Source organism: Ictalurus punctatus, chromosome 29, assembly GCF_001660625.3.
Source record: "Ictalurus punctatus breed USDA103 chromosome 29, Coco_2.0, whole genome shotgun sequence".
NCBI classification, from domain to species: Eukaryota; Metazoa; Chordata; class Actinopteri; order Siluriformes; family Ictaluridae; genus Ictalurus; species Ictalurus punctatus.
Window position 1 is genome coordinate 6,083,443 of NC_030444.2, and position 22,911 is coordinate 6,106,353.

At 37.9% G+C, this 22,911-nt stretch overlaps 1 protein-coding gene across 9 annotated transcripts in view; it reads left to right on the forward strand.

Moving 5' to 3' along the window:
• The window catches only part of LOC108260767 (collagen alpha-1(XIX) chain), a 250,068-nt gene that overhangs the window by 24,487 nt on the left and 202,670 nt on the right, over positions 1 to 22,911 (forward strand). For 7 of the 9 annotated variants that reach the window (XR_008393821.1, XM_017461303.3, XM_047152376.2 and 4 more), the window contains exons 8-12: positions 9,303 to 9,422; positions 11,451 to 11,513; positions 14,808 to 14,852; positions 21,107 to 21,160; positions 22,666 to 22,710. Coding sequence is in view for 8 of the 9 variants with exons in the window: in XM_017461303.3 (XP_017316792.1) it covers positions 9,303 to 9,422; positions 11,451 to 11,513; positions 14,808 to 14,852; positions 21,107 to 21,160; positions 22,666 to 22,710 (327 nt within the window). In the remaining variant the exon portion in view is untranslated. The remainder of the gene's footprint in view (positions 1 to 9,302; positions 9,423 to 11,450; positions 11,514 to 14,807; positions 14,853 to 21,106; positions 21,161 to 22,665; positions 22,711 to 22,911) is intronic. The other 2 variants (XM_053677725.1, XM_047152377.2) reach the window with 2 other exon arrangements.

Consider the following 22,911-nt stretch of genomic DNA (forward strand, 5'->3'; position numbering starts at 1 on the left):
TGTGCAAAATAAAGTAGTACATGTTCATTGTAAACATGAGACTTACTCTATAATAAAAAAGTGATAGTGTGCAGTGTAAACATGTGCAAATGCCTGCAGAGGTAGGCTCAGTAGTGGTCCTGATGTTGTTCTCATGTAAATGCTATAAAAAGAGATAGTGTGCAATTTAAACATGTGAAAAGGCCTGCAGAGGTAGGCTAAGTAGTGGTCCATGATATTAGTCTCATGTAAAGGAGTGTGTGGGGTTGGCAGGGTGGAGTAAAGCTTGGCAACTCTCAAGATCAGAGGGCAAACTGTGTCTGCAGTTTTGGGGAGGGATAGTGGATAAGAGTCGTTCACAAGCCTGACGGCCTGTGGGTAAAAGCTGTTTTTCAGCCTTGTAGTTTTTACTTTTGCACTCCTGTATTGTTTGCCTGATGGCAGGAGTGTGATTAGGCTGTGTTGGGGGTGGCTATTGTCCTTAATGATGTTGTGGGCCATCCTGATGACCCTGGCCTGGTAGAGGCTCTCCAGCATTGGTAAGGCTGTTCCAGAAATGGTTTGGTCAGCTTTCACCACCTGCTGTAACGTAGTTCCTGAGCTGTGCAGCTTCCAAACCAGACTGTGATGGAGCTGGTGAGGATGCTCTCAATTGTACACCTATAGAAGCTGCTGAGGATTCTACTTGGCAAGCCGAATTTCCTTGACCTTCTCTAGAAGTACATGCATTGCTGAGATTTCTTCACCAGGAGTGTAGTGTTGTGAGACCAAGTGAGATCTACTATGATGTGAACACAGAGGAATTTGAAAGTGCTCACTCTCTCCACCTCTATCTCGCCAATGTGCAGTGCTGAGTTCTGCTCACTTCTCCTTTGTGGATCAACAATCATCTCCCGTTTTGTTGTTGTTTTATTAACTTTAGGGAGAGATTGTTGTCCTTATACCACTTCACTAGGTCAGCCATGTTCATCCTGTACACTGACTCATCACACCCAGTTATTAGTCTGATATCAGCTAATTTGATGATACTGGTGTTGTTCTGGGAGTCCACACAATCACCGTTTTGAATGCGGAGCTACAGTCGATAAACAGGATTGAAACATACAGTGCATCTGGAAAGTATTCACAGCGCTTCACTTTTTCTACATTTTGTTATGTTACAGCCTTATTCCAAAATGGATTAAATTAATTATTTTCCTCAAAATTCTACAAACAATACCCCATAATGACAATGTGAAAGTTTGTTTGAAATCTTTGCAAATTTATTAAAAATAAAAAACAAAAAAGCACATGTACATAAGTATTCACAGCCTTTGCTCAATACTTTGTTGAAGCACCTTTGGCACGAATTACAGCCTCAAGTCTTTTTGAATATGATGCTACAAGCTTGGCACACCTATTATTGGGCAGTTTCTCCCATTCTTCTTTGCAGGACCTCTCAAGCGCCATCAGGTTGGATGGGGTGTGTCGGTGCACAGCCATTTTCAGATCTCTCCAGAGATATTCAATCAGGTTCAAGTCTGGGCTCTGGCTGGGCCACTCAAGGACATTCACAGAGTTGTCCTGTAGCCACTCCTTCATTATCTTGGCTGTGTACTTAGGGTCGTTGTGTTGTTGGAAGATGAACCTTTGCCCCAGTCTGAGGTCCAGAGCGCTCTGGAGCAGGTTTTCATCAAGGGTGTCTCTGTACATTGCTGCATTCATCCTTCCCTCGATCCTGACTAGTCTCCCAGTTCCTGCCACTGAAGATCATCCCACAGCATGATGCTGCCACCACCATGCTTCACTGTAGGGATGGTATTGGCCAGGTAATGACTGGTGCCTGGTTTCCTCCAGACATGACGCTTGCTATTCAGGCCAAAGAGTTCAATCTTTCATTTCTCATGCTCTGAGAGTCCTTCAGGTGCCTTTTGGCAAACTCCAGGCGGGCTGTCATGTGCCTTTTAGTGAGGAGTGGCTTCCGTCTGGCCACTCTACCATAGAGGCCTGATTGGTGGAGTGCTGCAGAGATGGTTGTTCTTCTGGAAGGTTCTCCTCTCTCCACAGAGACATGCTGGAGCTCTGTCAGAGTGACCATCAGGTTTTTGGTCACCTCCCTGACTAAGGCCCTTCTCCCCCGATCGCTCGGTTTGGCCGGGCAGCCAGCTCTAGGAAGAGTCCTGGTGCTTCTAAACTTCTTCCATTTACAAATGATGGAGGCCACTGTGCTCACTGGGACCTTCAGTGCTTCAGAAATGTTTCTGTACCCTTCCCCAGATCTGTGCCTCGATACAATCCTGTCTTGGAGGTCTACAGACAGTTCCTTGGACTTCATGGCTTGGTTTGTGCTCTGACATGCATTGTTAACTGTGGGACCGTATAGAGACAGGTGTGTGCCTTTCCAAATCATGTCCAATCAGCTGAATTTACCACAGGTGGAATCCAATCAAGTTGTAGAAAAATCTCAAGGATGATCAGTAGAAACAGGATGCACCTGAGCTCAATTTTGAGTGTCATGGCAAAGGCTGTGAATACTTATGTGCATGTTTTTTTTTTTTTTTTTTTAAATAAATTTACAAAGATTTCAAACAAACTTCTTTCACGTTGTCATTATGGGTATTGTTTGTAGATTTTGAGGAAAATAATTTAATCCATTTTGGAATAAGGCTGTAACATAACAAAATGTGGGAAAAGTGAAGCGCTGTGAATACTTTCCGGATGCATCGTAGCTGTCCTTGTTCTTTAGGTATGTGAGGGCAGTTTGTATTGTTGTGTTGACGGCTTCCTCTGTGGACCTGTTTGGTGTGTGTGATCTGGAGAGGGTCCAGAGTGTCTGTTGTGGTGGGCTGGATGTGACTCATGACAAATCTCTCAAAGCACTTTATCACTATTGGAGTCAGTGCAATGGTCCGGTATTTGTTGATACAGGTTGCTTTGTTGTTTTTTTTGGCAGTGGTATGATGGTGGCCTTCTTGAAACAGGTGAGAATTGAGGCTTGTGTGAGGGATAAGTTGACTATATCCACAAAGATATCAGCTAGCATTGATGAGCAGGTTCTGAGTGTTCGTCCAAGGATGTTGTTTGGATCAGCAGTTTTTCGTGTTTTCCTGAAAGTCTTAGTCACATCTCCAGATGAGACAGTGAATGGTGGGTTTCTGTGTGCTCCCACTAACCAGCTTACACCCCAGTGGCTCTGTACTGAGGGGCTCAACGTGGGCATAGAACTCATCATGTGTGATGTGGCTGTCAGTGATCATGCCCCTGCTTCTTCCTTGATAGTCTTTGATATTTTGTAATCCCTGCCACATGCACTGTGTGTCAGCAGTGGTGTAGTGACACTCCAGCCTCAGCAGCATGGACTGAACCATAGAGTTTATCCACAGCTTTTGGTTGTGGTATGTCCGGATCTGTTTAGTGACTAGAATGTTATTTAATTCCTGTTACCCTGTTCAACAGCATCTGCTTGATTGAAAACAGCCACCTTTTAAAAGTAGTTTGTGGAGAACAGTCAGTTTACTAATAAACTCATACATGTGTGTTACTGTTGTGGCCTGCGGTTCTGATGCCTGTGGTTCTGATTCCATTGACAATACACAGTCTCCTCCAAAAGTATTGGAACAGTAAGGCCAATTATTTTATTTTGCTATACAGTGAAGACATTTGAGTTTGAGATCAAAAGATGAATATGAGACAATGTAATTTAACTTTCATTTCCTGATGCATCTAGATGTGTTAAATAACATGGCACCTTTTGTTTGCACACCATTTTTTCAAGTGATCAAAAAAATTGGATTGTGATTGACAGGTGTTTCTTCAATTCAGTTCAATTTTATTTGTATAGTGCTTAACAATGGATATTGTCTCAAAGCAGGTTTACAGAAACATATAAATTCAGGATATAGATTTTAAGTGTGCAAAATTATCATTAATGAGCAAGCCGGTGACAACGGTGGCAAGGAAAAACTCTCTCAGATGATATAAGGAAGAAACCTTGAGAGGAACCAGAATCAGAAGGGAACCCATCCTCATCTGGGTAACAACGTATAGTGTGAAAGTAAAGGAAAGTTCATTATGGTTTTTATATGAAGTCTGTTTTGTTGAACTAGTCCACTAAAGGAGAATTGAGTGCAAAATTGTATGTGGTAATTGCAGCCCATAGCAGCAACCGTAGTCCCAGCAACCATAGCGAGAATGTCCATGTGGAATTAAGGTCCAAAAAACCATTTCCATGGCACTTCAAGCTATACCATCCTCAGCAATCTCCAGTCTGCACTGCTTGGGGTCATCCGCAGTGGCAGAATGTAGCATCCAGTTGATGAGAGCTCCATCCAGCAGTAGGGCATCAGAATGGATCAGGTAGGTCCGGAGAGCAGAAAGGGTCTCCCTGTCATCTCCATAAAATCATGTGTGGCTTGACCGAAGGAGAGAGGGACACGAAGGTAAAGAGTGGGAGTGATTTGTTAGGTATGCTTACTATCCCGTAATGGATAAGACTGTGTACTTTGCGTAAAAGAAAGTCTATTCATGGTAAGCTTGAGTAAACAAACATGTTTTCAGCCTAGGCTTAAACACTGAGATTGTGTCTGAGTCCCAAACACTAACTGGAAGGCTGTTCCATAACTGTGGGGCTTTGTAAGAGAAAGCTCTTCCCCCTGCTGTAGCCTTCACTATTTGAGGTACCAACAAATAGCCTGCACCTTTTAAACGAAGTAAGCATGGCGGATCATAGAAGACCAAAAATTCACTCAGGTACTGTGGCACGAGACCATTCAGTGCTTTATAGGTCAATAGTAGTATTTTATAATCAATGCAAAATTTTATTGGGAGCCAATGCAGTGTAGATAAGATAGGGGTGATGTGGTCATACTTTCTGGTTCTAGTAAGGACTCTAGTAAGGACTCTAGTAAGGACTCTAGTAAAGCAGCTGCATTCTGGACTAACTGGAGCTTGTTTATGCACCTCCTGGAACAACCAGACAGTAAGGCATTACACTAATCCAACCTAGAGGTGACGAAAGCATGAACTAATATTTCTGCAATATGTAGTGACATATTTCTTATCTTAGCAATATTTCTGAGACGAAAGAAGGCTATCCTAGTAATATTATCTACATGAGCGTCAAATGAAAGACTGGGGTCAATAATCACACCAAGGTCTTTTACTGCTGCACATGACAAAACAGAAAGGCCATCCAGAGTTACGGATGTAACAGCTGCACGTGGTCCTAATACAAGTACTTCTGTCTTGTCAGAATTAAGTAAAAGGAAGTTAATAAGCATCCAATGTCTAATGTCCTTTACATATTCATCAACTTTATTAAGCTGCTGATTGTTGTTTGGCTTTGCTGAAATATACAGCTGTGTATCATAATGTTTCTTGTTGCCCAGGTGTGCCCTGTAGATTCATTGTTCATACAATTAATAGCTCTGAATGTCTACTCTTTGCTTGAGCACTGAGTTTTGTCTGTGAATACTGCATGTGTTAAAAAGGATAAACCAACAAGAAGATGAAAGAGCTGTCTATAGGAGAATAGGAAACCTTTTTGGAGCTGAGAAAAGAGGGAAATTGAGCAGAGGCAAAAGCATTGGACATAGACAATACAATTATTTAAAATGTCCTGAAAAAGAAAGAAACCACTGGTGTACTAATAAACAGACATCAAACAGGTCGACCAAGGAAAACAACAGCATTTGACAGAATCATTGGTACAACTGTGAAGAAAAATCCAAAAACAACAATCAATGACATTATCAACAACCTGCACAGGGCAGGCGTGGTATCACAATCCACCATTTGAAGAAGACTTGGAGAGCAGAAGTAGTTGGAGAGCAGGCCATAACACAAGATGCAAACCACTCATCAGCAGTAAGAATCAGATGGCCTGATTCAAATTCACAAAGAAATACAAAGTTCTGGAAACAAAAGTTCTGGAAAAAATATTAACCTCTACCAAAGTGATGAAAAGGCCAAAGTGTGGAGAAAGAAAAGGTCTGCTCATGCTCCAAGAAATAGAGGTAGGCATGTATATGGAGGTAGTGTGATTAGTTGGGCTTGAATGGCTGTTTATGGAACAGGCTCAATATGATTGTAGGAACAGAATGAATTAAAAAGTTTACAGAAACATTCAGTCTGTCAATTTACAGAGAAATGCATCCAGTCTTATTGGGAGGAACTTCATCATGCAGCAAGACAATGACACACTGCTAATATAACAAAGGACTTCATAAGAGGAAATTAGTGGAAGGTCTTAGACTGGCAGTCAGTCATCAGACCTTAACCCAAATCAGCATGCATTTTATATCCTGAAGAGGAGACTGAAGGGAGAAACCCCCAAAACAAACAACAACTAACAGTTTGGTGATGTTAGCTGGTTGCTGGCTTCATGCAGTTACTGCAAACAAGGGATATGCCACAAATATGAAGTGTTATTTACTTTAAATTATTTTAAAACTAGCGGTTCCAATTAGGGCTGTGACGGTGGCCATGACAAACTACCACCGTGGTGGTGGAGTGCCTGCAGTGGTGTCACTTTACACGCCAAGTTAATGTTTCTGCTTGAGTGGGCACCATGATAAGTACAAAGTACAATGTTTTGTATACAAGTGTAACAATAATAACCGTTGCAATATTAATTTGTATTTATAGCCTACCATATAGTGGGAGATTTTATGTTAATACATAAATTATGTCTTATTTTGTCGTGGTTTTGTTTGAGTGCGGCAAAATCCAGTCAGGCAAATTCTGCGATTTCACTTCGGGTTCTGCTGCTGCAGCCGATCTTGTTGGGGAGCAAAATGTTATATTGGCAATCTGGGAATATTTTAGATTCATGTCTAACAAGAGAGGTGAACCAATAAATTTGGTGAAGCCATATGTTTGCTTTGTGGGGAAAAAAGGAAGTGTTAAACAGGCAAACACTACAAATCTCAGGAGCGATCTCCAGGCATGTCACCGAGCCATGTTTTTTATTTTATTTAATATTTAGATTTGTAACATATTTATTAAGGTTTCTATCCTACTGGTATTTCTTTCAAAGTTTTATAGGCTTGTGGTATACTACACTTGTAAAAGAAATAAAGTATTAGTCAGAGAAACGTGCGGCTGTGTTTCACTTCTTCACTTCTTCCCTTTGTGGGTCAGTCACAATATCGTATCCCACAGCACCCTCAGGCTGTTTCTCATTGCAACAACATGACACAACAAGGCTGTATTGAGTTGTTTCACTGACGGAAGTGCTAAAGTAAAGCCTAATTAAGTTTTTTATATTTAGGTTTATATTTAATTTAAGCCTATAAAATTATATATAATTATAATTATATTATATAGTGATATAAATTTCACCGCTCACCATGGTGGTTTAGTAATTAATCACCGCGGTGGAAAAAGCTGGCACCATCACAGCCCTAGTTCTGATACTTTTACTCACCTAAAAATTGGGTGGTCTGCCACCAAAGTTGCCATGTTCAACACATCTAGATGTTTAGCACGTTTAGATGTAAATATCAGCAAATTAATTTCTGATCTATCGTCTTATATTCATTTTTTATCTCAAACCCAAATGTCTTCAGTGTATAGCAAAAACAAAAGGATTGACCTTGCTGTCCCAATACTTTTGTAGGAGGCAGTATATGCCATGGAAATTGAATCAAAGAATCAGAATTAGTGATGGAAAAAGCACTTACATTTTCTATACATTCACTTAAGCATAATGTGTCAAAATCTTAGCATTTAGTACTGGAAGTATTTACTTCTAATGTACTTAAGTAAAAGTAAAAAAAAAAGTAGTATTAAAAAGTACTGAAACTGATGAAATGTAATAATGTCATGCTTTCATGTGAAAAGTAACTTTTATTACTTAAACTTTCTAAAACCTATTTTTTTTAAAGGAACTAAAGCAACTTTTAAAACATGCCTCATTTGTCTAGCTGGATATGAACGGATTTATTCATAAATTGTTCGTAAGAGCACTTCTGCAAGAAATTTGGAAGGCCTATTCATGAAAATCCTATAATTTTGAAGAACCCCTCCCTGCAACATTCATATCCTGCCCCTGAGTGAGTATAAATTTACAGTTATGACTATCATACAAACCTGTCACGGTTTGCAAAGGAGGAGATGCAGGATGTATGTGCAGTTAAGTGCTTTATTATAGGAGATATAGACAGACAAATCCAAAGTGTGAAACAATAGTGTGGTCAAAACAGGCAAATGGTCAGGCGATCAGCAAACAGGATAAAATAGACTAAGACAAGACTCAAATAAGGAGGATGAGAACTGGATCAAAACCATGAAACATAAAGCAAGGAATAAAGGCTTGGTACATGACACAGACTATGGCAACTGAGTGTAATATCTCACGAAGCATATAGACACACGAGGGGTTTAAATCACAAATGTAATCAGGGTTGAAACACAAACCAGCTGAGAACAATGATGCACATAAGGTAAACAACCAATGGCAATACAGGGGCGGAGACAGGACAGAAATCATAACAGATGCAGAATATAAACAAAGTCACTTGCAAACCCAGATGCGCGCCCTCGCTCTTTGAGCTACAAAGCACACTGCATGCTCCAGCACTTAGCATGAGGGGAAATTATGACAAAACCTCAACTTGATTGACTTTACATCATGTAATTTGAATGGATTTCATTGATTTTATATAAGGATTACTATATACTGTCAAGTTTAAATTGCTCATTTTTTATTACATTTATAGAATTTGCAGACATCCTTATCCAGAGTGACTTACAGAACTGTTTTGTAGTCTCAAAAACACATCCTCATGCTAGTGGACCTCATGCTAGTCAGGGACCAACAGTACCACTGAGTAAACTTTGTGAAAAATAAAGAATGTTAGCCAACACAAACCAATAAATGATGACAAATAAAACTAATGATTCAATTATAACAAAAGAAATGCTATTGTATAAATGGAGGATGGGCCAGTCTGTCTGCACATAGCTGTAAGCCATGAACAAATGCCTCAGCTCACAGAAGGTTATGGTCATGCTTATGACAGAAAGGATGCTTAAAGACCCCTATTATTTTTTTTGGAGGATGAATGCTGGCTTATAAATCGGTTCTATTTGCCACGGCATCTTCTTTTGATGCTGTCATCAACACTTCCAGCATGTCGGCAAGGACCCTTAAAATAATTTTAAAATAGCAGTTTACTTGTGTGATTTGTTTGATGTTATATGAGCACCAAACAAAACAAATTCTATTTCTGCTTTTGTGCCTTTTCTTTCACAGTTTAGTAGTCAGTAGTTTAGTTTGATTTCAAATTCAAGAGGTAAGCTTTGAGTTTCAAGAATGATCAGCTTTTGTTCTGTTTGACTAGTGTGGTGTTAGAGAAGCCCATGCTCCTACCTCTTCCCTACTGCTCACGGATTACCGCCGCCAAATGCTGTTCACGCCAACCCAACAGCCCTCTGATCAATGCCAATGCCGGGCAGAGAAGGTAACTTTAACTGTCGTTATCCTCAGTTGCTAGCAATGAGATGTGTTATCTACAGCTGCAACAACTAATTGATAAAATCGATAATAATTGGTAATTAAAATAATCAACAACGAATTTCATAACTGATTAGTTGGGTCTGTGACGTCACTGTGGATAACACTCCCATCAGTGATGTCATAGCATGATGGTGAAAAACGCATTCCTATGAATAAAACACATCTGAAAAACAGCGGAGGTCACAGGGTGAGCTGCTGCGGGAAAAGCGCATGATCAAGGTCGTCCAAAACATGGGTGTTTTTTATTAAGCACTTCAATCAAACTCGTAATTGTATTAACGTGGCTTGTTATGTCAGATGCTGCGACAGATGCGTGTGCTGTTTAATGTGTTCCAGACTTGTTTTCTTCAGTGCAGAAATTACATTTTTACCTTTATATTCTTATCTGTAAATGTTAGAAATTCATGGCAGGATTTCCATTTTACATAAAGGCTCATCCCGACAGGAAGCGAGTCTCCATTAAACTTCACTGAATGAGCTTGAGTCCACGCATGCGTTTCAATAGAAATAGCACGTCACCACACAATAGAAAGGAAGTGCAATAACTCTGACTAAAATATTAATTTTGATCAAATATGTTGTTGCTGCTATATTTAGAAACAAAAGTAATTGAGAGCAGTAATTGTAATGGGATTATAACATGTAATTGTATGTAAATGTAAGACATGTCATACATTTACAGAATAAAGCATTGCTACTGTGTTCAGATGAATGAATGTTTGTGTGTCTGCAGAAATTGTTTTCAAGAAAAAAAACACAGACGGCATCATTTGGGCACTTGTTGTATTTTATTGCTTTTCAAATAGAATGTGAATAAATGAAAAACCCTGTATTCCCTCTCCGTCTGCTTTTTCTTTTTGCTGGGGAGAGGCGGAGCTTAGCCTTTTATCTAGCTGTCAGTGCAGACCAGTGTTGCCAACTTAGTGACTTTTTAGACCCCTTTAGCGACTTTTTTTTTTGTGTGCAAACTTTCCAAATGTTGCCAGTACTGTCCTGCAAGTGCGAAGTCTTGCTTTCCCGCTGCACTCACACCTCTCTCTGAGTCTGCTCTGTTCAGTGAGTGGCTGAGAGCTGGAGCAGCACATTCCATTGATCATGTGCAGGTGTCCCACTGATTGATTTAACAATGTCATGGATAACGAGACATGCCCTTCGTCCCAATTTACATAATTTGTATGCAAATGTTTTTAGAATGCAAAACGAAGGGAATGCAACATGTTTTACATGTAAAATAGTACACGTTATTACGACCTAGTTCTCTTGTTCAAAGTAGTTAATGTTCAGAAACATTTTTGATAATTCATATTCCATACCTGTCCGTTATATAGTTTTAAGTCATAAAAGTTATAAAGAAAATAATGAAAAGTCATGAAAAGTAATTTTAAAAAGTATAAAAACACAAAAGCAAAAAAAATCTATCTATCTATTTATCTGTCTATCTATCTATTTATCTATCTATCAAAACAGATTATAGATTAGGTTATATATATATATATAGATTTTATACAGAATAGATAATCATTATACCTGGTCTCCTTTAATATTGGGGGGGGGGGGGCGGGCTGGGCTTTAGTTACAAAAGGTTGAGAACCTCTAATCGATTCATCAAAGAAATAATGGACAGGTTAATTGATTATCAAAATAATTGTTCGTTGCAGCCCTAGTGTTAGCTGTCTCTTCTGTGCACAAGCTAAAAACTGATGCTGCATGTAAAATAAATGTTTAATTAAATCACATTTTATGTTAAACTTCATTTCCTGGATAACAACCAGAATTAGGAGTTGAAATGATTTTGCAGTAATTGAACATGAATGAGGAGCTGTTTGCATAAAGACATGCACATCATCACTGATAAAATTTCACTAATACAATTACACTGATCTCCTCTAATGCTTCTTTGAATTTGGCTAGTTGTCTAACCAAAAATTTCCTTTTTTATAAGTTGCTTTGCTTACCTTTTGGTTTTCTGAAGGGAGAGCCTGGTCATCAAGGTGTGGCTGGATTTCCTGGAACAAAAGGCGATAAAGGAGAGAAGGTATAAACTGATTACTGTAATAACAAACTTCTGTTCAATTACATTTTATCTATGTAGTGCCTTTAACAATGGATGTTGTCACAAAACAACTTTACAGAAATCCAGATTTAGATTTAGACCCCTTTAAACTTTAGAAGGAACCAGACTCAAAGGGAATTCATACTCTTATGAGTGACATCAGAGTGTGTTGAAAGGATCATCACTATGAGCATTAGTTTTAAATATTATATGAGCATTAATTTCAAAAATTTCATTTGAGTTTTTAGCTTAAAATATATTATATCCGTGTAAGGTTATTGACTGAATAACGTATGAGACTTTAGTATAAATTGTCTTCACTAAGTGTGATCTTTAGGTTATCCAAGCGACTGTCTTTTTCTATCATTGTCACCATACAATCTAAAATAAATATGTAAGTGTGATAAAAAATTTGAAAGAAGACAGCTTATAATACCAATTTATAAAGTAATTATTTGTTTATTAATAATTTTTAATTTTAGTTATTTTTAAAGCACCTTTAGAACTACATGTGTTGACCAAAGCATAACTTTGTGCCTTCTTCTTTTGTGTTGAGGTTCCATTTCATAGTGGAACCATCGTGGTGGTTCCATGGTGGAACATGATTCTAAGTGGAACATGGTTCCACTTTGTGCCCATTACTTATGTCTACTGCTATAGATACAGTATATAACACACAGACAATTACAGACAGTTGACAAATTATAAGAAAAACTGGTGGCTCCATTATGCTGTAGGGCAAGGGTGTCAAACTGAAATTTTGCCCTGGCTACATCAGCATTTTTGTGATCTCTTGAAGGGCAATAAACTAAGGCTTTTCATTTTTAACTGATTATTATTATTATTATTTTTTTTTATTATTATTATTATTATTATTATTATTATTATTATATTCTATCAATTAGCAAAAATAACCACAGATTCCATATTTGAATGTGTCCCATAATTTGCTTAATCAAATTATATTAGCTACCAGCTGCTATGGTGAGACACAGGAACCAATCAGAATCATGCATTTTTCCATTCCTGAATGAAAGCTACTAGCCAGCTGAGCATAGTGATAGCTTTATGCAGGAGCATAAAAAGAAGTCTAGATATGGTTTTATAAGATGTAATTTTGTCCTATTCAGTATTACTTTTGGAAGTTTGCATGGGCTTAATGAAATGTGGCAGTGTGTTGTGTTTGGCCTGCTAGCCTTGAGTTTGACAAGTGCTATAGAGGCTAAAGTAGGTCTTATAATGGGTGTGGTCTCTTCCAGTATGATAATATCCTATCCTGAGGGTGCAGGGATCACTGAATGGTTTGATGAGTATAAAAATTATGTAAATCATATGCTATGGTCTTAACAGTCAACAGACCGACATGTTAGACACGTTCTCCACCAACATCATTAAAACACCAATTGAGAAAATATCTTTTTGTATGAACGGTGTTAATTCCTTCAGTAATGAGGAATTCCTTCCAGAGATTTGTAGGATCTGTGCCTCTATGTAAAGTCTCATTTGAAGCTATTCTCCGAGGTCGTGGCCCAACACCACCTGTCTGTACATTCATATGGTTATACATACATGTATACACTACTCCTCCTTACCAAGCATATTATGATTATAAATAATGTATATGAACATTCTGTATTCAGTAAACATCAGCCAAGGATGAAAAATTGTATGCAGTGGTGCATGAAAGTTATTTAAAGAACATGGATCTATCAGAGTCTGATCTTCACAACACATGTTTGTGGAAGTGCATGTTTGTGCCAGTGCACAAACAAAGGAAATATCTGAGGACCTCAGAAAATGAGTTGTTGATGCTCATCGGCTGGAAAAGGTTACAAAACCATCTCTAAAGAGTTTGGACTCCACCAATCCATAGTCTGACAGATTGTGTATACATGGAGGAACTTCAAGACTACTGTTATCCTCTCCAGGAGTGGTCGACCAACAAAGATGTGGTCGACCAACAAAGAGCAAGATGTGTAATAGTCCATTAGGCCACAAAGGAACCCAGGGTAAATTATAAACAACTAAAGACCTCTCTCACTTGTTAATGTTAAGGTTCATGAGTTTACCATCAGGAGAACACAGTCATATTTATGCAGATTTACAGAAAATTCTAAAGAGTTTACAAACTTTAAAGCACCACTGCAATTTCCATCCTTAGCTGATGTTTACTGAATACAGAATGTTCATGTACATTATTTATAGTCAGAATATGCTTGGTAAGGGGGAATATTGTATACACAGTGCATCATTCATCCAAGTAAGTGTAATACAACCAGACAAGTCAAAAGGCTTACCTGCCACATAGATATGTGCCTGTGAATTCTCAGGGCAAATGCTGATTTTGTTCCAATCACAGAGTCTCAAAGAAAAAGTAGATACTGGACACAGAATACAAGAAATCCATTAGAAAGTACATGCTGCTATGTTCAGTAAAAATAGATGGCCTTTGAGGTCAGTGGTGTAATTATGCTGTGGTTTGGGATGTAGGCGTTTTTCAAACGTGTTGCTTGTTTTGGTTTTAGTAGATTCAAAAGAGAGGAACAACAGTGTTACAGTTCAAGTCACAATGAGATGTCTAAATGTTCTGAGCCTAAGCAATGTGTGCTGATTTACTATGAGATTTGTAAATCTATTTTGATATACTACCTTAGATGTGGGCTTTTTTAGTAGACACTGCCTGAGATTTTGACCAGTGGCATTCAAATCAATGTCACTATAAGAATATATGACCAGTAGAACAAGCAGATGACTCTCTAGGTATAACGATGGATAGGTTTCAGATTTCACAGAAATAAACCTAATTTTTCAATGGTAATTAAAGCAAATAGGTCATCACAAACATACTATATATCCTAATGTTTTTGAACTCAGACAGTGTCTGTAACATTTTTGTCCTACAACTGGCTTAAATTATATATATTTTTTAAGAAAAAAGAATAGCAGTTAGATTAAACATTATATGTAGTTAGATTATTTTTTTTAAATGCTGGCTCAAGACTATTAGATGATATAAGAATATATACAAAAATTACATCATAATGGCAAATGAATCTTTAAATATCTAACACCAAGTAACTGGACTCCAGCACAGTCAACCATGTCCAAGAAGGTCACTGTTGGCCCAGGGCATGTACTCTCCCAATTATCAAGTAATATTATCCCACTCTGCAGCTGCTGGCCACTGTGTTAAAAAGATATCGTCAACAGCTGTACTAGTGCATGCCTGCTGCAAAAATGTTTTTTTCCACTAAATGACCCATCTCTCTTTTCCAGGGGGATTCAGGAACTAATGGGTATCCTGGTATTCCTGGGGAGAAGGTATATGTGTTCACAGTTTTTCTTTGGCCGTTTTATAGTGTGTCATTTAATGGATAATAGACAGATGCAAGTGCAGTAAAGAGCTTTATTAGAAGAGATGCAGGCAGGCAAATCCAATACAAAATGCAAAAACATGGTCAAAAAACAAGCGAGGGGTTGGATGATCGGCAAACAACATGAACTAGACAAGAATCGAGAAACATGAGGCTATAAACAAGATCAAAACCACGAAACGAAAAATTTGGTTAAATGGCTTAGTACAGGTCTGGTGGAAAACACTGGAACACACAATACTTCGCATTGATCAAAGATGCACAAAGGGTTTGAATAATGAATGTAATCAACAGTAAAACAGTAATAGCTGTGAATAATGATGACATGTGAGGGAGACAACCAATAACAAGACTGGCAGAGAAAAGATATAAACCATAACAAAACACATGTGCTCTGGTGCTCAGCACAAGGGGAAATCCGTGACATAGTGCAGCTACGCTAAAGCATAAAGATGCTCATTGAGAAAGATATCACTTTGGTTTCTGTGGCTGGGGTAAAATGGGAGCTGATATAAACAGATGTCTAATTACATTACCAATAGCAAGTATGGTATAGCCTAATTGGTCAGATTCTTTCTTTTGCAGTTGGTGTTAAATTCAGGTAGATAACAGTAAGAAACTATGGAAATGATTTCACAGGAACTTTAAAAGCTCTGAATCATTAATGGTTACCATATCATCCAAAATACAGTCATGTGAACAAATAAGTAAACCCCACAGAAACTGTTTTATAAAACTTTTTTATACATATATAGACAAGAAAACATTTGATAAAGTTGATACACTATCAAATGACACAAAATTTACATTTTGTAGTAAATTTCATAATTTAAATGAACAAAAAACAGATCAGTCACATGGAAAAAGTAAGTACACCCCTACATTTATCACACCATCAAATCCATTAAATTAGAATCAGGTGTTCAAGATTGGGTTCCAGTGATTAGAACCTGCTTAGGGAGTGCAGATGGAACCTGTCTTATTTATACCCCTCTCATATCTAATGTCTGGTGTTCCCTTTGCTATTGAGGTGTGTGGTGTCATCATGCCAAGATCTAAAGAGTTCTATAAGGACTTCAGAAAAGAGTCTATGGATGCCGATGAGTCTGACAAGGGATTTAAAAAGATCTCAAAATTATTTGAAATTGAATTGAATGCCTTTATTGTCATTGCATGTTGGATGAACAATAAAATTTGTTGTGCAGCTCCTAAAAGAAAAGATACACTTAATCCACACATACAATCATATAAAAAATAAATACGTACAATTTAAGAATATAGGCGAAAGAACGAGTACATATTTTTTAAAAAAGATGTTAAAAAATGAGTACACACATATCTATCTATCTATCTATTTCTCTCTCTCTCTCTCTCTCTCTCTCTCTCTCTCTCTCTCTCTCTCTCTCTCTCTCTCTCCCAGCAGAGAGAGAAGAGCTGGTGATAAGGATGAGTTGCATCCTTCAGAATGATGTTAGTCCTACGTGGCAACGTGATCTGATGGTGTCACCCAGGGAGGGCAGAGGAAGTCCAATTATTGTCTGTGCTGCACTTGTAACTCTCTGGAAAGCTCTTCTTATAAATCTGCTGAAGAGTTTCCATACCATGCTGTAACACAGTATGTTAGTACACTCTCTATGGAGCAGTGGTAGAAAGGCATAAATAACTCCCCAGACAGGTTTGCTTTTCTGAGCGTCCTTAGAAAATAAAGCCTCTGTCGTGCCTTACTAACCAAGGCAGCAGAGTTCACTGACCATGTGAAGTCCTCAGTGATGTGTGTTCCCAGAAACTTAAAGCGAGTTTAGAGGAGCCGGGTCCTCGTGGCGTCACCTGAAGTCTATAATGAGTTCTTTGGGTTTTTTTTTTATGTTCAGTGATGGACTGTTTTCTGTACACCATCCAATAAGCTTGCAGACTTCATCTCTATAAGCTGTCTTATCCCCATTTGTAATTAATCCAATCACTGTCCTGTCATCTGCAAATTTGATGATTGTGTTTGTGGCATTTGTGGGGATGCAGTCATATGTGTAGAGACAAAGAAGAGGACTAAGTACGCAGAATTGCAGTGCGCCAGTACTGAGTGTCAGACTTTTAGAAAGGTGGGGACCAAGTCTGACAGTCTGTGGGCAGTTAGATAAAAAGTCCTTGATCCATGTACACAGTGAGTTTCTAAGATCCAGGTCGAGCAATTTGGTGACTAACTTGCTGGGGACAGTAATGTTGGCCTCTCTGTAATCTATAAATAGCATTCTCACGTATGTCCCATTCTGTTCAAGGTGGATCAAAGCAGTGTGGAGAGCTGTGTTAATAGCATCCTCAGTGGATCTTTTTGTTCTGTAGGCATACTGGTGCTCGTCCAGGGTGGGAGGAAGGGTGGATTTGATGTGCTTTAAAACCAGTCTTTCAAAGCACTTTACTATGATGGGAGTGAGCGCCTATGGTATATAGTCATTTAGGCAGGTGATGTTGGTTTGTTTTGGCACTGGTATAATTGTGACAGGGACCAATTACAGATGCTGGTAAACACTTCTGCAAGCTGATGGGCAGAGTCTCTGAGCACTCTTCCTGGAATCCCATCAGGCACTACATTTACACTGCCAAGAGGTTAAAAACTCTAGCAACAATGAAGACCCCTTCAGGGTATGCAGACTGTTTGATTTGATTTGATTTACGTATTAGACAAAAAAAATAGTAAAATACACTCATTTGTCAAGGATAGCACAATAAAGTTAATAAACGTGTTTCCATTGCAGTCATTGATGTAAAGAACAAACTTCACTCCTAGTGACAGGTTACTTTGGCATTGCTTACTAAAATACAAAGCTACAATATGTTTCCACATTTGCAAAATTTACAATCACAATTTAACATCCACACAATACACAATACATATTCATCACTAAAAAAAACCTATCTAATAACCAACGTTTGACTTTCGAACTAAACTAACCATATTTGAAATACTTTTAACATCCAGGGGCAACTTATTCCACAATTGAGCCTCTGAGTATTCCTACGACCACACATAGTTTTAAAATTATATAATGTAATATCCATGAGACTTAGTATTATAAAAATGTCTCTCACATACCCTAGACAAATATGTATTAAAATATGCTACTCTGCTTTCTATAGGTAACCAATCCAGATGTCTAAAATGGGATACATCAACATGTGTAAAACTACTAAAACCTAAAACCAACCATATCAATTTATTTGGAGATTTCTGTAACTTTTCCAACCATACACAAGACAGATCAGACATCCATGAAATGCATGTGTACTCAAAATAACATTGCACTAAACATGATGCAAGTAATTTTAAATTTTGGTTATCCAGAAAACTAACATATCTAGCAAGAAATTTTGTTCAAACATTAACCTTACCTTAAGTTTTCATAGCCATACTAGCACCACTTAAATCATTGTCAAGGCACAACCAAGATAATTAACAGTAGTTCTGCTTGATATTACACAATCCCCTATGTTGACAGACATGTTAGGAACCTTGTTCAGTTTAGACCCAAATAACATGGATTCTGATTTAATTAAATGCAATAAGAGTTTATTTTCAGAGAGCTTTTACCTTATATAGCTCCTCACCTAATATCACTTGTATTTTGCTGTCATCAGCATATAAAAACAAATTGCAGTCACAAACTGCTTGCATATCATTTACGTATAGGAGGAAAAAATGGGGCCTAAGACACTTCCCTGAGGAACTCCAATATTAATAATTGTTTCCTCAGAGAGAATCCCATCAATTTCTATCCTTTGAACTCTCCCAGCTAAATAAGAGTTCAACCAGGCTATCACCATACTTGAAAAACCCATGACACTTAATTTATCTAACAATATTGAATGATTCATTGTGTCAAAAGCATTTTGGAGATCCAAGAGTACCATTCCACACATTTTTACTTCCATCAATCTGCTTCCTTATAAAATCTGTTAAATAAATTAAAGAAGTATCAGTCAAATAAGATCTTCTAAAACCTGATTGAAAATCATAAATTAAATGATTCTCACATGCATACTGATACATCAGTTTGTACACAATCTTTTCTAAAATTTTTGAAGCCACACTAAGAATGAAGACTGGAAGGTAATTTCCAGGATCGTATCTATTTCATTTCTTGTATAAAGGAATGACCTTAGCTATCTTCATGTCAGATGGGAGTGTACCCTTTTCTAAAGAAAGATTCACAGTAAATGTAACAGTTGGAGCTATACATATATGCAGCATCTCTTAAAATCTAGCTGGAATTCTGTTAAGCCCAGTTGACTTAGACACCTGAAGATCTTCTAAGATATTAGAAATTGTATGAACTGTCGCTGTAGTAAAAACGAAAGAGTTAGGCAACACCTTTTTTTTTGATAAACTCTCCATCTTCTTTTTTTGATCTCTATCTTTTTTTGATAAAATCTCTTGACAAAATCAATTCCTTAGCCTATCCACTAAGCTCTTTGCAAGTGATGAAAAAAATTTATTCAATTTATTAGCAAATCTATCCATCCATCTTCTATACCACTTAATCCTTTTCAAGGTCACCAGGAACCTGGAGCCTATCCCAGGGCACATCGGGCACAAGGCGGGGTACACCCTGGACAGGCACACAATCACACACACACACTCACACACCCATTCTACGGACACTTTAGACATGCCAACCAACCTACCATGCATGTCTTTGGACTGGGGGAGGAAACCGGAGTACCCGGAGGAAACCCCCACAGCACGGGGAGAACATGCAAACTACGCATACACAGAGCCACAGGAATCGAACCCCCCACCCTGGCGCTGTGAGGCAAAAAATTAGCAAATCTACTTTTATCAAATTCTATCTCCCCATCTATATCTAATCCTAATTTTGATGCAGTAAACTTCGATTTACCAGTTTATTAGAACCTGTTCAGCAGCTTCCACAAATATTTAGGATCTTCCTTATTTACTTGAATTTGTTCCTTTATAAAATTACTTTTTGCCTCCTTTATAGTCTTCTGACCTAAATTTTTGAGTGCTTTAAGTTTTTCATAATCCTGTGATTTCTTAGTTCTCCTATGAGTTGAAAGAGCCTTATTCCTGCTTTTTAATAATTCCATTATTTCCTGATTCATCCAAGGACTTGATCTTTGCTTCACTCTCACCTGTCTAAGGGGGACAATTCCATAAAATACCTTAAGAAATAAAACTTTAAAATGTGTCCAAGCATCATCAACTATTGAGGTATTGCAAATTTAATTCCATTTAACTCTCTTAAGTTGATCTTTACATATTTCAATGCTATATTTTTTAACGATCTAGACCATACTGTTTTATGATTACAAAATTTTTATTTACTACATTTCCTTGTACAGAAGATAATATAGTGATCGCTAATGCCATGTTCTATTACTCCTTTCTGAGAAATATACTTTATATCAGACACCAGAATGAGGTCTATGGTACTTTCCCCACCTTCCCGAACTCTATTATAATTATCCCCCTATTCTTTTACATATATCCGTATTAAAATCCCCCATAATGATACATTCTTTAGAGCATTATAATTATTTAAAACAAACTCAAGTCCCTCGTAAAAAATCTTTTTGTCTTGATGGAAGATATCAAACTCCGAACAGTACTGGCTTAGCCACTGTCACGTAACGGAGGCTGCGATGGAAGCAAGCGCAGGTTTGGCAGATTTAATATCAACAAAGTCCAAGGGTAAGGGAGAAATCCATAGTCAATAAACAGGCAGAAGTCAGGCAATCAGGAAACAGGCAAAACTAGGCAGGGGTAGTCAGAATCGAAGTCAAAGTGGTAAATAAAAAGCCAAAACTCAGAATGGCAAACTCAGAACTGTTTCAAAGATGATCAAATGTTTGCTTGTCCAAATATATATATATATATATATATATATATATATATATATATATATATATATATATATATATATATATATATTATAAAAAGTGCCAACAATTTCTATGGGGTGTACTTATTTTTTCACATGACTGTATTTCTAGTCTGTTGGATTGAGATATTCTAAGCACTTATGAGTTATAAATATGCAGGTAATACTCATAACAGCAGGTGTGATGTTCATTAATCCAGACTGCAAATACCAAAATTTATTATGATATTTGGGACTGTGCTTTGAAGGGAAATTGTCTATGGTTGTGTTTTGTGGGTCATTCATTAAGACTAATGGTTTTTTTCAGGGTGACATGGGCATTGCTGGCATGCCTGGCTTAGATGGTCATCCAGGGAATAAGGTGAGTATCATTTGCGGGTCCAAAGAGCCTTGGCATGTTACCAAAGCCACCAAATAACATTTTGAACTCTAATGGCGAAACTGGCTTACATTGCATACTGAAATAGCCTGGAGTAAATGTGAAACTGTTGTGTGTATACAAATGACAAACTGTCATGCTGCACTTCAAAAGTGGGTCAACACTTTGCACCCACCATTTTTTTGTTTGTTTGGCATATCAAATGTGTAGCATTTTTTCTTCTTCTTCCAATGAAACAAAAAATTTGTAAAGTGGTCCCCTCCCACAACACATTAATAATGTCAGAATAATCAATAATTAATGTTAGTATTGTCAATTTTTTTTGAGACTTCAATACTTCAAAGGCATAATCTTTTACATTGTTTAGTTAGGAGCAGTTGATGAGAACAATATTGAAATGTAGAAGGGGGTTTTCACTGGTCTGTTTCAAGTCTGAGCTAAGTAAACTAGAAGAGCATTACTGCTGGGAGGATTCACTTGGAGAGCAGTTACTGATGTAATCTATTTACCAAAAAACATAATATGATAGAATTAACTATTTCATTCATTTATCCAGTCATGCATTCAATTCAATTCAATTCAATTTTATTTGTATAGCGCTTTTTACAATAGACATTATCTCAAAGCAGCTTTACAGAAATATCAACATGGTATACAGATATTAAAGGTGTGAATTTATCCCAACTGAGCAAGCCACTGAGTGGCGACGGTGGCAAGGAAAAACTCCCTAAGATGTTTTAAGAGGAAGAAACCTTGAGAGGAACCAGACTCAGAAGGGAACCCATCCTCATTTGGGTAACAACAGATAGTGTGAAAAAGTTCATTATGGATTTATATGAAGTCTGTATGGCATTCATCTTTAATAACCACTTTATCCTGTTCATGATTGCTGTGGATTTGGATCCTGTCCTAGGATCACTGGGAACAAGCAGGGATATGCCATGGGTGAAACACCAGTCCATTGCAGGGTACCCTGCAGACACACACATTAACACAGTCATTCCATCCTGGAGGCAGTTTAGAGCAGCCAGTTTTTGTGAGATGGGAGGAAACCAGAGCACCTGCACAAAGCCCAACTAAACACAGGGATAACATTAAAAACCCCACTGTTACACCTCGGCCAGCAGAGGGCACTGTGGCACGGCTCCGGACTGGTCGAGGTGTAACACCCACACAGGCAGGGATCTGAACTCAGGATTGAATCTGGGACCCTGGAAGTTCTGTGAAGCAGAAACAGTACCTGCTGCACCTCTACTGCGGTGCCTGGCTGGATGAAGTGTTCAAATCTAGCAACACGAAGCATTAATTCTAAACATAGCTTTACTTGATTGGCATCATAACATGGTTATGATCTATAAAAACCTGCTCAAACAACTAGAACTGGGCAAGGATGACATATGATAGAACTCCATTACACTGGTGAATCTAATAATGCCTGAATAGTACAAGGATGTAAAATTTCAGATGTTTTCTGTCATGTTGTCTAGGGTGAGCCTGGGTCAGCTGGAGAGCAAGGAATTGATGGTGAAAAGGTTCGTAAGTAGATCCACATTACTTCTCCTTGGGATTATATGGGAATTGATAACTGTTAATGATTTCATGTGTGAAAAGTTGATTCGTATCTGTGAAAGCACATAGCACATGAACAAAGTTCTAAAAAAAAGTTAGGACAAAGTAAGGGTGGGTAACTTCATTTCCAAATGGGGTCATGAGAGAAATCTCTTCTTTTGTTT